At 40.8% G+C, this 18,631-nt stretch overlaps 1 protein-coding gene across 1 annotated transcript; it reads left to right on the top strand.

Moving 5' to 3' along the window:
* Window positions 1–4,465: 4,465 nt before the first annotated feature.
* Window positions 4,466–18,493, top strand: TSGA13 (testis specific 13; the record flags this gene model as incomplete). The annotated part of the gene is made up of 7 exons (XM_079711369.1): window positions 4,466–4,488; window positions 6,882–6,960; window positions 8,869–8,940; window positions 9,824–10,030; window positions 14,551–14,690; window positions 15,261–15,388; window positions 18,324–18,493. 7 exons carry the CDS (start codon window positions 4,466–4,468, stop codon window positions 18,491–18,493), a joined length of 819 nt encoding a protein of 272 aa, XP_079567495.1.
* Window positions 18,494–18,631: the final 138 nt, after the last annotated feature.

Below are 18,631 nucleotides of genomic sequence, written 5' to 3'. Positions count from 1 at the left end.
ATGCCACCTCAAGCACCCCATCCTTACTAGCCAGTGTTTACCTGGGCTGTGAGGTCTCCATCTAGACATAGAAAGTTGTGGAGATGAAGGGATGAGAAGAACAATTCTTAGGTCCCATCATAAATCAACACCTAAGGGGTAGTAGAAAGGGATGACCAACCTGAGTTTTGGTGGATGCAGCTCCTGTGTTTGGAAAGAAGACAGTCAGGGGAGAATGTATGATACATTCACATTATCTTCTCTCAGATGGCCTCTGTTCAAGCAAATCCTGGCTTTGCCATGAACTCAAGCCTAGCAGGTTTTTTTGATCTGATTTATCTGCCTTATAACTGGTAGCATGGGCTTGCTTATTAAGCTTTGATACTTTTTGTGAGTTTTTAATCGTTTCTGTACCTTCAAAAGTTGCAGCTTAGATGCTTTAAGGTAGAGGCTCTCCTCTCTTTTCTCATCTCTTCCCGTGATTCCTGGGGCTCCTTTCTCCGGTTCTCCAACCTCTGGCCACTCCTTTTTGGCATTCTTTACACCATCCACTCGTGATGTTCTTCTTTTAGTGTTTGCTTTATCTGAGGCTCTGTCCTGTGCCTTAGTGTCTTTTCAGCCCACCGTTTCTCCTGCTTAAGCTCATTGACTCCAATAGTTTCAACTAGCATATATACTTGATGTTGATTCCCAAATGTGTAATTCTTTCCCCAAAGCATATTTTAAGCCATTTACTTGACACTGTCCCCACCTGCATCTCATACTCAGTGGACCAAAACCAAAAGTCATCAACTGACTCCATCTTCTTTATGCTACATTTTAGTAAATTGCACCCACATTCACTCAGGTAACCGAGCTAGAAATGTGACTATAATATTCATGAGCCCATGGATCCAACCGGTTACCAAGTCTTATTAATCCCACCTTTCTAACATCTTTCAGATCTCCCTCTTTTATCCTTCTTCATTGCCACTACCTTATTTTAGACCTTATATCAGTTCAGACTTTTTTTTTTTTTTTTTGCGGTATGCGGGCCTCTCACTGTTGTGGCCTCTCCCGTTGCGGAGCACAGGCTCCGGACGCACAGGCTCAGCGGCCATGGCTCACGGGCCCAGCCGCTCCACGGCATATAGGATATTCCTGGACGGGGGCACGAACCCGCGTCCCCTGCAACGGCAGGCGGACCCCCAACAACTGCGCCACCACGGAAGCCCAGTTCAGGCTTTTTTGGTTGCAAACAACAGAAACAAACTGACTAATTTAAGCAAAAAAGGGGTATTTATTTGAAAAGACATTGGGAAAGCTCACAGAATTGGAGGGAAAACTGAATAACCATGCTTCAAGGAAGACTAGATCTGAGGCGTTTCCGGGGACCTTAGCAAGTGGAGCTCAAACTTTCTGTCTGGGACACTGGGTAAGGTAACTCAGCTACAATCACCTTTCATCTCTCTGTCTTTATCAAACTTTCAAATTCCTAGTAGAGAGAATCTGGTTGGCCATCTTTGAATAAGTCATCCAGGGCTAGGAAACAGGGGTGAGAGGCAAAAATTGCCATAGACCCTTCTCAACCTTTCCTCAATACTAACTAGCTTTCTCAAATGCCTCTGCATCTTTCCAATCTATAGTTCACATGGCCACCATTTTTGTATTTTACAAATATATACTGTTCAAAGTATCCCTAGTTAACATCCCTCCATAGTGCTTCATTATTCATAGAATAACCTACAAGCTTCTTCTAGGGACTTCACTCTAGGATTTAGACCCTGGCTTCCTCTCTAGTCTCATCCCTTACTACCGTTTCATTAAATCTTTTTTTAAAATTAATTAATTAATTTTGGCTGCGCTGAGTCTTCGCTGCTGCGTGGATTTTCTCTAGTTGCAGCAAGTGGGGGTTACTCTTGGTTGCGGTGCACGTGCTTCTCATTGCTGTGGCTTCTCTTGTTGCGGAGCACGGGTCTAGGCACGCGGGCTTTAGTAGCTGTGGCACACGGGCTCAGTTTGTGGCTCACAGGCTCTAGAGCGCAGACTCAGTAGTTGTGGCGCTCGGGCTTTGTTGCTCCGCGACATGTGGGATCTTCCTGGGCTCGAACCCATGTCCCCTGCATTGGCAGGAGGATTCTTAACCACTGCACCACTAGGGAAGTCCCTTCATTAAATCTTATGTTCCAGGCATACTGTGGTTACTGGCAGTGCTCCTAAACAAGACATGCTTTATTCTATGCTCATGTTTTTGCTTGTGTTGCTCCCTCTTTCTCAAATGCCCATTTCCTCTTCTTTTCACCTGGTTGACTCATACTCATCTGTCCAGGCTCACTTTAGGGATTAGGTCCAAATCTCTCCCTGTCTCTTCTCATCCAGGTTAAGTGCTCTTCCTCTCTACTCCTCTAGCATCCTGAACTTCTCTCTAACATGCCCATTGCAAGGTGTTGCATTCCACTCTTCCCTGGTCTGTCTTCTAGGTTAAACTGTGAGCTCCTTGAGGTCGAAGACTACATTTAATTTATATTTGGTTCCCATTACCTACGACAGTGCCTAATATGTCATAGATGTTTGGCAAATATATTGAAATAAACAAATATTGACTTTGAATGCCTAATGTATAAAGCACTGTGGGTGGAACAAACATAATATATATATAATTCATATTTCACTTTCAAGGAGCTTACTGCCTAGGGAGCAAACAACCTGCATATAAGAAGAGTATACGTAGAATAACAATTTACTATATAATTGCATGCACAGAAAAACAGTACCTGCAGGCTAGAATTTGAGATTAGATTGATGTGGAAAGTCTTCTCTGAAGAAGAAAGGCTTAAGTAGTAACATAAGTAAAGAAGAAGACTCAAATGGTTTGAAGAGGTTGGGGAGAGAGTTTTAAGTTTGGAGAATAAGAGAAATAAATGTTCATTATGTCTGAGGAACAGGGTAAAAACATTGGCTAAGGCAGAGGTTGATTAAGATACAGTGAAGATATATCCTTACTGTATAGCACAGGGAACTATATTCAATATCCTGTGATAAACCATAATGGAAAAGAATATGAAAAAGAATGTATATATATGTAAACTGAATCACTTTGCTGTACCGCAGAAATTAACACAACATTGTGAATCAACTATACTTCAATAAATTTTTTTCAAAAAGATACAGTGAAAGGGTCAGTGTGTGTGTATGTTGGGGAGTCATAGGCTAGAAAAACAAACTGGAGCAGATTGTAGCAGATTTTGTTTGAAATCTTTGGACTTTTCATTCTCTGACTCCAACATAGAACACCTCAGCATTCTAGAATGCCTTTTCATCACAAATTCCCTGTGTCTCCTCTAGAATATTTTCAAAATGGACAGTTTCCATGTCAAGGAATTTCCCCTTCTTCCCTGAACTAAGCTTTCCTAATGTCCTTCAAGGTATTGTACACTCCATCTCTCTATTCTTATTTTAGATGTAGTTTTTGTGTTTGTGTGATGTTTTTCCCCACCCTGGGTTGCAGACAAACAGCACAAGCCTTATATCCCCCAATTTGTTGGCTCCTACTTATTTTAGTTTCAATATACATGTGAGTTGGACTCACAATTCCAGAAAAACTAAAGGTGAGAAAAGGGTGAAAAGCTTATTAGTCTATTTCCCTTGAAGGGAAGTTTCAGAGGTTAACTCAGTCTAGTGATAAACTCTAGATAGTCATATTTAGGGTTTGTGTCTAGACAGTCAAACTAGACATAAACCCTGAGCAATCACCTATCAAAACTATTAACATTAATATAGATCTTTCCTCCAAACCCATAGGCTCTATAGGAGCTTGGGCTAATAGGCCTTATCAAAGCGCTACTTAATTGTCAGGGCCCCCATAATTTGATCTCATCCTACCTCCCCACTTTTATGTCTTACCATTTCAAACAACAACAGCAAAAAAACAAAAACAAAATAACCTTTCAGTCAGGACTAATATCTGGAAAAGTATGATTATATTGAGAGGGGAGGTATACATTAAAGGATGGCTACTCCTCCAAATTTCTCCCACAACTGACATGTGAATTAATTTTATTTCAGGTCTTTATATAGGTAAATCTCACCACTGTCGTGGAATTAGAACGTCACCTTTAAATCATTTGGCTAACTCTATTTTTACAGATGAGGAAATTGAGGCCCCAAGAAATGAATTGACTTACCTAATATGTTAGCATGTATTTGTCATTATTGTTTCACATTTAGCAATCACTTTCTCTTCCCTCCCCACATTTACCAACTAAACTTAAGTTCTTGAGGGCAAGGATCATCATGTCTTGTGCACTTTCTGTCTTCACAACAGCATAATAAGTCTCCTCTTGTTTCCCACACAGGATCAAGAATGGGGCTGAGCACACAGAATGTGCTAAGAAAAGAATGTTTGGATTGAACTGAACCCCTGCAGAACGTGGACTATTTAGAGGCACTGAGTTTGGCCTCTGGTTGAATATTTGCCTTGGGTTGGCCCACTTAGCAGTGAACAGTAATGGGCCAAAGGAGACAGGCCAAGTGTGTAGTCTTGTTTGCCCAACTAAGTTATGAATACCTTCTTATACAGACTCATTTTGTAGTCCATATCACTTTGAACAGTACTAGTCACAGAGTAGACACTCATTAAAAACATTTTAATTGACTTACTGTCCTTGGATCAAAAATCAGATCTCGATCTGTGCTTCATACAGCAACTAGAGTAGCTTTATCAAAAGAAAAATGCCGGGCTGTCAAATATGGACACTGCTGGGCTGAAGAAGCATTTTTCATGCAGTTTTATGCCTTAAATTGGCCTTGAACAAGAGTATCTGGGATCCTGTGCTGCCTCTTAGATACCAAAGAATCATTTTGAAAAGTGCTACAATAAAGCCTATAATATAGTGTTAATTATTAGATAACTTAAGGTAATAGGACACATCAAAAGGGCACCAACTCTATGATGTTAAGTGGGGGTGAATTTATTTTGGTCTACCCACAATGTGTCACCCTCTCTCCTGGGGACTATATTTAAGACCTCTGGCCTGAGTTAATGATGCAGCTGGTGGCCAGCAATAGATGGAAGTGAGCCATCCTTGGATGGGATTTGATCCTGGATTTGGGATTATTTGTACCATGCTATAGCCCGTTGACCTATCAACTACATAGCTTGCCCATTTCTATTTTTCTTATTTTGGTCTTTACTCTGCCACCCTCATTTTTAAAGGAGAGAGGTTTAGTTGAGGTAGTTCCAGGATCCTACTTAATTTAAGCTAGTTTAACCTCCAAAGAGAAAGCAGGCTATTTATTTTAAGTAACCCAATCTTACTGATGAGCATCTTTCACTATGTTAGGGCAGTAAATGAGTTTAGTAAGAATTGGTCAAGGAATCCAAAATACTTTGTTACTAAATATTGCAACTTTTGCCCTTTTTCTCCAAAGGGAACTGGTATCTGTGGGAGAGGGAGATGGGAAAGTAAATGAAAGTTTAGATTATGAGAATATTTGCCACTGATGATTGTTTTTATTACCTTAATTCTAGGTAGGGAAATTTAGATGTGGTTAGGTACATGAGGGAACCAGTAATCCAAGCATGGTCATTAAGAATTGGAAATTTAGTTGTGAAGTTCCACTAACTGTATCCCTTCTCATGGAATCATTGGCTAATTATTGGCAAGGGCAGAGCTGTTTCCATGTGGAGAACAGTATGCAGGTAGACATTCAAAACAGTAGGTGGTCTTTGAGGGTATTATGATTGTCCAGTTGCCCAAAAGAATTTGCTTAAGCAGTCTACTAGACCAGTTCCTTGAGTGGTCTAAAACCCCCTTTTTTTTTTTAATTGAGGTATAGTTGATGTACAATATTATATAAGTTTTAGGTGTACAACATGGTGATTCACAATTTTTAAATGTTATATTCCGTTTAAAGTTATTATAGAATATTAGCTATATTCCCTGTGTTGTACAATATATCCTTGTAGCTTATTTATCTTATACATAGTAGTTTGTACCTCTTAATCCCCTACTCCTATCTTGCCCCTCCCCCCTTCCCACTCCCCACTGGTGACCACTATTTTTTGTTCACTATATCTGTTGTATGAGTCTGTTTCTTTTTTGTTATATTTCCTAGTTTGTTTTATTTTTTAGATTCCACATATAAGTGATATCATATAATATTTGTCTTTCTCTGCCTGACTTACTTCACTTAGCATAATACTCTCCAAGACCATACATGTTGTCGCAAATGGCAAAATTTCATTCTTTTTGTGGCTGAGTAGTATTCCATTGTACATACATACCACATCTTCTTTATCCATTCGTCTGTTGATGGACCCTCAGGTTGCTTCCATATCTTGGCAATTGTAAATAATGCTGCTATGAATATTAGGGTACATGTATCTTTTTGAATTAGTATCTTCAGGGTTTTTTTGGATATATACCCAGGAGTGGAATTGCTGGGTCTCATGGTAGTTCCATTTTTAGTTTTTTTTTAGGAACCTCCATACTGTTTTCCATAGTGGCTGCACCAATTTACATCCCCACAGTGTATGAGGGCTCCCTTTTTCCCACATCCTCTGCAACAATTGTTATTTGTGTTCTTTTTGATAATAGCCATTCTGACAGGTGTGAGGTGATAGATTATTGTGGTTTTAATTTGCATTTCTTAAAACCCCTATTTTAGAAGAAATCAACTTATCAGTTGTCACCATGTCTTCAAGAGGTCCCACTTGATTAACTCTTCAAACTGAAGAGCCCAGCATGCAGGCTGAATAATGAGTCCTGTTCTTTACTACCCATACATATGCAATTAGTGGTCACCCAAACTTGGCTCTTCTAAGTCATGTCCCCAAACTTCATTGAGGGAGGTTGAGAACATGTAGAAGACCAAGACTCTGAGTAAGAAAAAAATAATTCGATATTCTGCCTCTTTTTCAGGTTTCAGTATGGCAAATCAAAGACTTCAAGAACTAGCCCAGTTAAATTTGAGAAAGAAACAATTGTTGATAGTGATGAGGTAAGAAAGAGCGTTAGCAATGTTCACTTGTAATCTTTCTTTGGAATTGCTTAGACTACTTTATAAGCTGGGTCTCACAAACTTCCTGTTGAAAAGCAAAAAGGGGTCAAGATCTATATAGAAAGCAACGTTAGTTTATCTAATTTTATGAAAGAGAAACAGAGACATAGAAAAGGGAAGAGACAGGGACATATCAGCAAAGAATCAGGGCTCAAAACCCAGGGACCAGAAATCTATTTTAGGGGATGAGCGAGTGTTAAACCCTGACTTAAACTTGATTTTGTGGTCACTTCTTGCAACAAAACTCCTTTGGATAGCTTGGTTGCTTCCCAAGGTTTATCATATTCAAGTGAATTTTCCAGGTAAACTTTTATTTCATCAGCCAGAGTTAGTATACAATTCAACATAATGTTAGTATACGATTCAACATAAAACTAAAAACATACTCCAATTTGGACATTCTTATGGATTTAGTCAACTACTGGAGACTAATTTGGAAACAAGATGCAATCCCTTAGAAAAACTTGGGAGTAAAAACATTTTTCCCAGAGACTTTCCCCAAAAATTTAATTAAAAAAAAAACAACTATAAAGGAAAAGTCTTTACATCTTCTCCCAAATAAATTTTTCCGAGACGTCTGTGATTCTGAATATATATGTTATATCTGTGAAGCCGGTTTTTCAAATGTATTTTTGTTTTGAACAAAGGGACTTCAGTTTTACAGAAGGTAACACAAATGAAATCATTGCATCTTTGGATTTGTCCCCTATTTCATCCCACCATTCCTAAAAGAATGTATGGCATATCTCTGCTAGTCCTCCCCCCAGTCCTCCTCCAAGCCCTGGAAATTGCCAACTCCTGGCATTTTCCTCCCCTCATCACACAGTTCTGTCCCACTCTTACTATCTCCCTCTTCTCCATTCACCTTCTTGCTGTATTCACCTGTTCGGTGTGAGTTCCCTTTCTTCTGAATCCCAGCTTACTATATCACCTCCTTGGGGGCATGGCAATCTTTAGAAATGCTCATCCACATACAGCATTGTGCTCTTTATCTGATTCCTGATTAGGCCAAGCCCGAAGGAGATAACTCAGAGCTTTTATCTCCTTGTGTTCTCATCCCTTTGATTTATCCTTAGATAACCTAGGGCTAAGCTAGAGGCCAGGCAACAGCCTGGGGGTCAACAGAAGGAGATGGAGGAGGCCCAGCAACTCTACCACCAGACATGGCACTCAAGCAATCCACCAATCACCAGCACCACCACCAGCAGAAAAATACAAAGTGGCAGACAGAAGGGTTACCAAAATTCAATTACTTTTTGCCACATTTCTGGAAGAATTATATGTCACAGAAATATTCAAAAATGCAGACTGCACCATTGTTTCTCCCTTCCTGTGTGCCGCCCCCAGCCCTGAAAGCAGTTATCTGCCAGGCTTCCTTTCACTGACAACCCTTAAGTTATTGCCCTTTGTAACTTGTTTTTCTCCTTAAAGGTTGTTTTGTTTTGTTTTTCACCTGATTTTGCATGTTTTGTTTTGTTTTTCACCTGACTTCCCTTCTATAGAGATGGAAAAGGCAGAAGAAAGAGGTGTGAGCTCTAAGGGTGATTTGTCCCAGTTTAAACTTTGATGCTGTCCTTGTCTATTTCACCCCTTCACTTCCTAACAGCTCCTAACATTTCACAAAGCTGGTCCACATTTCCATGTACAAGCTACCCTGTCAGGATGCCTTAGAACCTAGCTCTCCATGCTATGGCCCTCATTCCAGAAACCCAGGGTGCAGAGCATGGAGTTCTTCTCACTTAATTTAAGTTAGAGACCAGATTTTAGCCAGACTAAGGTGAGGTAAGGAAAGGAATATGGTTTAGAATAGGTACAACTTGAAATACTAATTTTGATTATTGTCTCTAGATTTTTGATGCAGTCGGGCAATCAAAATTTGTTCTAGAGAACCTTCACCATTACACAGTCCATCCAAATTTGGTAGGTGATAAAAGCATTCCCCCAAGATCTCCAACAGCAAGTTTCAGCTGAGGTCCACTGCAGAGTATCCCAAGTGCCTCCAAGTGCCACCAGCTTCTGTGACTGTGCATCCTCCTAGGACAGGGAAGCAGAGCTGTCTCGGGACACTGTTGGGAATGGTGGTGAGGGAGGAGGGCGGGACTGAGAAGAAGGTGGTCCCTGCAGCTGACTTTTTTTTTTAATTGAGAAAACATATTTCGAATCAGGAAGTATTCTGTTCTCTCCCTCTCCCTTCCTCCCTCTCTAATCCTCTGCCTTCCTCCTATTGATGGAAAAGCAAGTTTAGTGGGCATGCCCCTTCCCCCACTACACCTTAAGTGACATGCTGTCTTTTGTGACTGCTTTTCCTTTTTTTAACTTTGTGCTTATTCTGCACATTAATGTGGTTGTGCCTGTGGAGAAACGTTGGTGGATGGGAAGATGCAGATAAGGGCTGTGTTGACCCCCTCAGGGCTCTCTGAACTAGGAGATTTGGTTCCTGGCAGTTTCTCCCCTCTGCCTCAGAGTGAGTTGTAGAGAAGGCCGTTTAGGTCGAACATAGAAACTTCTGCTTGCCCTATTTTGTTGGACACAATGTTGGCACAACTTTTTCACAAGAATTAAGTCATCTCGCTCCTTTTAATGTGGAAACTTTTCCATCTCATTTCCCCAGCCCCTTGGTCTGTTTGAAGGGAAAAGCTCTGAGAGAAGAAAGGGACAGAGAGCTTCAGACATTTTCTATTAAACCCAGCCCCTGTCCAGCTTCTATCCCTACCCCATAGAGGCAAAAGATTAGCCAACTGATTTGTTAATCTGCTCTTGAACTAATCCTTTTGTCTCTCTGGAAATCTTTCTCTCTGCTTAGGCCCAGTACTATGAGCCTTTGAAGCCCACTGCATTGCATAAATTCCTGGCTCGAAACAGGAAAATTCAAAGCTTCACATGGAAAGTAACAGAGTATGATCAGGATAAGACCTTACTGATTATGACCAACAACCCACTTCCCTGCTCAATCGACCATCAAGGAAAGGATGTGACATCAAAATACTTTTCCAATGAGTTACTGCTCAAGGTAATGGCACCTGGGGAAGTTTCCTGGCACCCTGAGTAAGGATCCTGAAGAATTAGGAGTTAGCTTGAAGAAGGGAGCTAACCTAACATGGAGGATGGTCCTCAGGACCCAACCTCTTCCTTCTTATTCTTTGCCATATGCTTCACCAAATAGAATCTGAGAGCCTGGGAAATACTCAGAATCAGAGTTGTACAAACTTCGGTCATGAAACTTCATTACACAGAGAAAAGAGGGGCTTAATTCAAAATTGTTCCTCCTTGGTCAAAGATATTTAGTTTGTAATTAACAAAGGGTAAACTAGCCACTGGCTTTCTAGTTGAGTATAAAGTAGCAACAGATAAAACAGGAAATGATGAACAAGGAACAGAAACGAATATCAAATTGGGAAACCGGTAAAGGGTTATGCTCTATACCCACTGCTCTTGGGTGTCAGAAGGAGAGAACAGAAAATTTACTATCACAACAGCCAGATGTTTGGGACTTTGTTATACACTAGAGAAGTTCAAATTCAATTCAATAAACAATTGCTGGACATATACTAAGCTAAGAACTAAAATATAAAGATGATTACAGGACAGTTTCTATCTTGAAGGAACTTGGAGTCTAACAGGAGAGACATCAATAAATGAGATATAAAAAGTAATTATTATATACCAGGATATATGAATAATAAAAGAATAGACAAGATACACTAATATACAGTAGAGAACAGTATGTTTGTTGGAGTAAAGGATGTAATCAAAGAGGTTTTACAGAAGAGGTGACCCCTGTCCAAAAAAAAAAAAAAAAAAAAGGAGAATATTCCAATCAGTGGGAAGGGCAAAGGCATAGAGACATGAGAAAGTGAGGTGCATTTAGGGGGATGTAAGAGAGTAAATGGCAGGAGATAAAAGGTAAAATCAAATTTGCATTTTAGAAGACCTTTTTTGGAAGTTGAGAGAAAGGTGTATTAGTTGTGGAAGAGAAAAAATCAGTAAGATTAGTTATATTGTTACTACAATTGTCAAAGTGAGAGATGCTGAAGAACTGAATAAATCAGTAACAGAGGAAATGAAGAAAATCAATTAAGAGATATTTAAGCATATGATCTAAAAAAGATCTTGACAGCCTTAAGAGTGGGCCTAATATAACAAGAAGAAATTAAATAAGTGAAAGTGTAAATTTTAAAAATCTAATTATTACAGAAATTTGATGCTGGGAGTGGAATTATCCAAGACAGACTGTTATAATAAAATGTGGTCAATATGGAATTAGTGTTTCTTAGCAGCTAGATGGATGGCAGTGAGAGATTCCTTTCCAAACGGATGATAAAATGCTAATATCCTATGGTATATGCTGACAAAGGAGTTAATTAATTCATGGCCTATGGTTTCTTGGGTCTCAGAATTTGTGCCATTTGAACATAGCCTCAGTGGTTGTTTCTCATGGTAGTGGATAATATACACTGAGAGGAACAAATGTCGAGCCAGGGTTGCCTTGCTCAAGGGAGAGAAGGAAATACAAGACTATCATGTAACCTTGGTGCAAGAAGAGCTTTCTTCCAACAGCTGGCACTTCGTGAGCCTTCCAGGTCACATGTGGGACCTGATCATATTCATGAGTAAATTGTGGTACCAGCCAAATTGTATTAATAGACAGTATTAAGGCTCTGATTGTCAAAGACTGGCAGCATGGTAATTTTATGGGGCTATCTGGAAGAAGTCCAAGAAGATGGAAATGCCCAATATCTAGAATGCCTCTTTAATATTCATGCTGCATCCCTTCCTCTTACTATACAAATGTGACAATCTTTTGTGAGCCTAAGATTATGCACAAAAGAAGCATTCTTTTGCTACACCCAGACATGTGTATAAGAAGAGTGTGGGTACCAGCAATCAAGTTGAAGAATGAACCAGACATGTCTATCACAGTGATTGTTATACTCACAGCCCCTTCTAAGTGACATGGCCCTACCACAGTTTGTGAAGAATAGGATGCCCCAAAAGGTCCTATTTTGAATAACTAGACTCAATTCTCTATGCCTACCTAGGACCAGAGAAGGCCACCTGATCCAGTGAAGCAAAATTCATAGGCTGGTTAGTGACCTGTGGTGTAGATGGGTACCCCCAAATCAAACCAAACAAACAAAACCCAAAAACCAAACCAAAACCAAAACCAACTAACTGATGCCAAAATGTTGGCCTCTGTACCACCAGCACTGAACTAAATCTCGGAGACAGAGTTTTGGGTGAAGTGGAAAAGAATAGCTTTATTGCTTTGCCAAGCAAAGGGAGACACAGTGGGCTCCTGCCCTGAAAAACTATGTTCCAACCTGGGAGGATTTGATGAGGAGTTTTATAGTAATGGTTCAAAGGATACTGATAAGATTAGGGTGTGTGCAGGGCCTGCACTCCTTTAATCTCAGGTGGTCTTGATGAGCTTCTCTGGTCCCTTTAATCTAGCCTCAGGTGGTTTCTTGGCTGCTCCTCCCTTGATTAGCGACTGTTCGAATCTTCCCTTTGGAACTCAAGGAAGGTCATGGAGGCTGGAGGCTGGAGTCTGTTCCCTATGAACAAGAAATGGGGGACAGAAAGGCTTCTGTGCCCAGGAGCCCCACAGGGTCCTGCTCGGCTTTGTAACTTATCAACAACCAAAATCCCTGAGCTAATCATATTCTTGCTTCCAGGCATCTGAATTGGGAAAGGAGAAGATTGAGGCTGTGGGAATAAAACCTGAAAGGGCATGTAGAGGAAGGCCATAAAAAAGTCAAACCATGAGGAAGAAGGCAGGGGCAGCTTGAAGTAGAAATGAATAAGCAGAAGCTGTGGGTAGAAAAAAAGATATGCAGGGTAAAGGTAAGGAATGAACACTAGAGACAGAAGGAAGCAGACAGGAAGAAAGTAGGAAGAGTGTTAATGACATGATGCTAAATGATATGAGACAAGATAGACAAACTCATGTAGTAGTGGTCCTAGATAGTGCTGCCTTGGATCCCAGATAAGTTTTTTATTTTTGTTTTTCTGCTCTAAGGTCTAGCTCTGCTAAGGTTTCTGCTCTTTTGGGGCCAGATTATGAGCTGTGTCTTAGGTCCTAGGCACACATGCTGCTACTGTAAAACCCCTATTAATTGAGGTAACTTAAATGAATTCCTGTTCCTCAAAACTGGAAGACTTTAAAGAGAATGAGTACAGAATTGAAAAGACTTGATTCAGCAGCAAGCATTTTTAAAAAAGAGGTTTGAAAATTCTGAGCAAAAAAGTTCAGTACAGGTCAATTAATTAGTTTGGTTATTCATTCATTAATTGTCATTCTTTTATTCATTCAACAAATATTTATTGAGCACTTACTATGTACCAGGCAACGTTATGGGGTAGTAAGGATCTATCAGTGACTAAGTCAAAGTTTAATTCCAGTGAGGTAGAAGACCATCAGCAAGCCAACAATCGCAAGGATAATGTATAATGTGATAAGTGCCCAAAAAGCAGGACAAGGGAATGGACGGTGATGGGTGTGAGTGGTGATTTTAGATAGTGTAGTTAGGGAAGGCTCCCAGAAGCAGCAATGACATTTGAAGAGACTTTAATAGGATGTGTCCTGCAGTTGCTACACCTAGCATATTGTTTTCATTTCAAATTGCCACATATTATATAAATATAATTATAAACATAATGTGTAAATATAAGTTGTAACTTTCTCAAATGAGTGAAAATGAGAGAAATCAGGAGAACAGTGAACCCAAAGCCATGTCATATGAAAAAAAAAAAGTTCAAAATGTTGGCAATGTTGAGCCTGGAAGAGAGAGGGCGCTCAGGAGGAACGTGATAGATTTCTTCAAATTCTTTAAGGATTCTGTGGAAGAGACACTAGATTTATTCCGTTTGGACTGTAGGGTAGAAGTTACAGGGGATAGCAATCAGCTGATCAAAGATTAAGTAGGCTGGGTTTTTAGATATAGGAAGATTGACCACTTGATAGTGTTACTATGGAGGGAATAAGAGTGTCAGATGAATGGTTAGACTTGATGGCCTTTAAGATCCTTTCTGAAAGTCTTTGATTCTATGACTTTAATAATGATGAAATTATTACCACAGAAAACATCCCACTCTGTGGCCTTTTCACTGCAGACAGAGAATGGGATGTGAATGAGACAGCCATCTCCAAGAAAGGTGGGTAGAATCCCATGGATCTATTTCCCAATTTATTACCAAATGTTTGGTTTCCTAAGCAAGTCACTAATTGAATCCTTCTCAAAACCTGGGAAATTTGTCTTCCATTTACTACAAAGGGCTAGTGGGCAAGCTTAATTGATTTCTTAGGAAACTGACCTAACTTTGGACAAATCGTCTGGCTGTGAAACAAACAGGTATTAGCCCACTCAGGGAACTGTGTTCTCTTCTTTGGGTTTCTGCATCCCTACTTCCCTCTTCGGCAGGTTTTGCTGCATGATTTTAGGGGAACTGGAGCTTAGTCCAGGAGCTTAGGTCAGTAAGTCCAGGGGACTCAGCTAACTCCCTCATTTACTCTTCTTCCCTTTGCTGCAGGAAAGTCATCAGCACAAGCCCACTGAGAACTTCTTCCTACCTCTGATGTATCAGAAAAAAAAGTTAAGATCTGGGCTGAAACCAATCTTCCCTGTGACACTGTTGGAAGACCCTAAATCCAAGAGAGAACAATGGTTTAGGTGAAGTCCTGGCTCTTTCTTACCTTTTCCTTATTCGTGTCACTATCTCTTTCCAATACGATTTAACAAACACTTTTTGGTTGTACGGAATGTGGACAACTGTATAATAATAGGACAGCTTCCCTACATGATCTCCAACCACACTTCTACCTCAGCAACAGAGAAACAGTAATGCAAAACTAAAGTTTTTCACAAGAATGATTTTCAAGAGTGAAGAGAAGTATTCAAAGGTCTATGCTTCGAGGAAGCAACAAAAAAAAATTTCCCTCAGTGCCTGTTAAGGGTTGTGATATAGGAACAATTTGCTATGTATGAGATTTGATTTGGAACTGGTTATAGGAGCAGCTTATATCTTGTTTGGAGAGGAGAGAGGAGATTCTGGAGTTCCTTCATAGGTTTACAATGCTAGGTTCTAGAAGCATCCCTTCCACTGAAGAATACTCCCACTCTGTACCAATGAACACCCTCAAATCCTACTGTCCTTTCTTCTCCCCCAGAATCTGAGAATGCAGTCAGTGGTTCCATTAATCCCTCACCCTAGGATCTACTAAATGAACTTTCTTTGTTAAGGTTTTCCACGGACAAAGATTTCAAGAGTGAAGGGAAGTATTCAAAGGTCTATGCTTTGAGAAAACAGAAAAAAATGTACCCTCAGCTCAGCTTTGCTCCAGTCTGTAAAAGAGATCTGAGGAGTGATGGTAAGGTCCTTTCTATCAAAACAATGGTTTATGGGATGGAGATGTGGGCAGGAGGGACAAACTATGGGGACGAGAGATAAGGGCAAATCTCTCTTGGAGGTTCTGGAGACTAGTTTTCCTTTTAGCATGGAAGCCAAGAACTGACAGAGGCCCAAGTGGTGCTAGGCTTTCCACCGTTTAAATCCTCACATTTCAAGAAAGCTCTAGCATAGTGTTTTCCACATAGCGTTTTCCAAACTACATCACCTACCACTTTACTAGTTTTGGTCAATGAGTTATTTGCCCTGTTATTTACTTAATGTTTTTCTTTCAAATTATTTTTTTGTCCTAATTAATACTATATCATTGACATCATGGGTTTGATATACTAATCACATGGGTTTTTTTCTCTTATACATTTCTCTCATTTAATCAAATTCATAATAATTACATTTTAAAAATTAATTTATTTTGGCTGTGTAGAGTCTTCGTTGCTGAGTGCGGGCTTTCACTAGTTGTGGCGAGCGGGGGGCTGCTCTTCGTTGTGGTGCGAGGGCTTCTCCTTGCGGTGGCTTCTCTTGTTGTGGAGCACGGGCTCTAGGCGCACGGGCTTCAGTAGTTGTGGCACGAGGGCTCAGTAGTTGTGGCTTGTGGGCTCTAGAGCACAGGCTCAGTAGTTGTGGCGCACTGGCTTAGCTGCTCTGCGGCATGTGGGATCTTCCCAGACCAGGGATCGAACCCATGTCCCCTGCATTGGCAGGCGGATTCTCAACCATTGCACCACCAGGGAAGTCCCATAATAATTAAAATTTAAAATGTTTATCTATGTATCACCTAAAACTACCCAGTGGTATGCATATCACACTTCGAGGAAAACTGTTCTAGAAGGGCCAAAGGATAAGCTATGAGTCTCAGAGGTCCATGAGTCTCTTTGGGGTTGAGGCAGGATATGGCGTGGAAGAGGTTTGGGATAAGGTTGTAAGGAAGGGGTACAACAAAAATGCTCCTCACAAATTGTCATTCATTTAGCAACATTTATGGGGCACTTACTAGTGTTGGATATTTATCAAGCACCAATAATAATAGCACTTTCTATATGTAAGACAGATGGATGGGCCAGGTCATGAAGGGCTTTGTATATCTGTATAAATAAGGGCTTGGGTTTTATCCAGCAGGCGGTTGGGACCCACTGAAACATTGCAGAGCGCTGAACACACATTTGTGTCTTAGAAGTATAATCGATGGCTCCCCAGACTTCACCAGCCTGTGGCTCCAAGATAAGGTTCATTTCTCCTACGGGACTGCTCTCCTCGAGCAGTTTCTGGAACTCCCTAAGGTATGCTTCCCTGTTCTACAAGGCCATCCTAGTGATTGCCAGCCATCCTCAGCTCAGTCACAGTCACAGTTCCAGAGGTATGAGGTCATATCGTACCATCCCTTACCTGGCTTCTTCAAGTGTCTCTGCTCCTTCTGTACCTATCTGCCACACCACCTGACATCCCTCCTGCCTCTCTTAACTCCCCATATACAGCTAAAACCAAGCTGTGATATTAAATAACACTTCATAGATGTGAAGAAAAATTAAAGGATGGCAGAGAGTCATTTATCTTGCTTTAAAAGGGGACACTCTTAGGCTCAGCCTCAACCCCCCCCTCAGTCCCTTCATACTTCCCAACAGGCCCCCCCAGCACATTATCCATTCTTGGGAGTCTCTCGGCTTACCAGCACTGTCTCTGCCTAGGATCCCAATACCCTTGGCCCAAGGAAGGGGAAAAGGTAGCTCCTTCCCCTAAGCCTGTTTATTTTCAGCCCCCAGAATAAATAAGTAGGAACATCTATTTCCTTCAAGGGAAACTCCACATGGAAAGCAAGCTTTGAGCTTTATAAGCCAGATAAGGCAAACATAATAGTACATTTAGTATACATAATAGTACATTTAGTCAGAGTTAAATCTTAAATGATACCATATGCAGGATATCAGCAGTTCAGCTTAAATCTATATTGGAAGGAAGAATTTCTCCAGTCTAGAATCTAATCTGGATTAGAATTTCTCTGATTTTTCAAGGGCATGATTCTGTTAAGGTATCCCAGTTTACATTTCTAAACAGAACACTTAACATCTCAGTCTGCAGCATTTATTAGAATTATGGTGACTTTACAGTTTCCCTCAAGAAAAATGAGAGGATATTTACTTATGTATCTAAAGGGCCCATTATTATGCTTTTCCTAAACAAAGACAATCTACTGTGAAGTTGAAAGTGTCTCTACTTCAACTAAAAGAGAACCTAGCAACTCCTCCTTCCATCAATAATTTTCCATGTTTACCAGGCTTCCAAATAAAGAAAGATTACATAGAGAATTGCTTGGATGGGGGCCATGAAGGCTGGTTAGGAGGCTGTCCAAGAAACAAACAGATAGGACCCGAATTAAGGTGACAGCAGTAGGAATAAGAAAACAAATTTAAGGGATATTTACAAGGCATAATGCTTCAAAATGGGGGGGGGGGGGAGGGATGGGAGCAAGAAGAGCCCACAACGGAGGCGTCCAAGAAGGGGAGAAGTTGAAAGAGAATCTGGAAAAAGTGATGACAGTGAAGCCAAAGGTAGAAACAGTTTCTTAGTTACACTCTCAGACAGGAGAACTGAAAAGGCTAAGAGGAATATGAATATACAAGTGAAAGTACCTTCACTTATGTAAGTGTCAAAATGGCCACAGATGGAATCGTTTGAAAGGGGTGGGATTAAATAGGGAAGACCCTAAACTGGTGGGTGTTGATGAAGGGAAGAATTATAAAGAAGGTTGGAATGGTAGTCCGTGGTCCAAAACCTATCCTCTTGCTCAGAGTAAAGACCAGCTTTCTCGGCCCTCCGAGCGGGTCTCTTTTTACGTCTCACATTAAGTGTCCTAAACCCTCTGGAAATCCACGTTCACGAAGGTGCCCTGTGCTTTGTTGCAGTCTCCAAGAAGTCAGGGAGCAACCTGCCAACTTCCCAGATGATTTGGGAACCATTAACCGTTTCATCACTCCTGGAAGAGAAGCCCACCAGAACCGCGCCAGGAGAGAGCGCGTTCCGCAACGGAAGGGCCCAGCAGTGGATTATAAGAAAAGCCACTGTCATTAAATGAAAACAAGCCCTACATGCCCCTCGCCTCATCTCCAGAGTCTGAGCGGCCTGGAGAAGTCGCCATTTAGGGCGTGCCAACCAAATAAAATCTCATTCTGCCCTCTCCGGGTGTGGGCTGCCGGGTCGCTTGCAGGGTGGG

This window comes from Hyperoodon ampullatus, assembly GCF_949752795.1.
Source record: "Hyperoodon ampullatus genome assembly, chromosome: 9".
In the NCBI taxonomy this organism is placed as follows: Eukaryota; Metazoa; Chordata; class Mammalia; order Artiodactyla; family Ziphiidae; genus Hyperoodon; species Hyperoodon ampullatus.
This window is presented reverse-complemented; position numbering and strand designations above follow the sequence as displayed.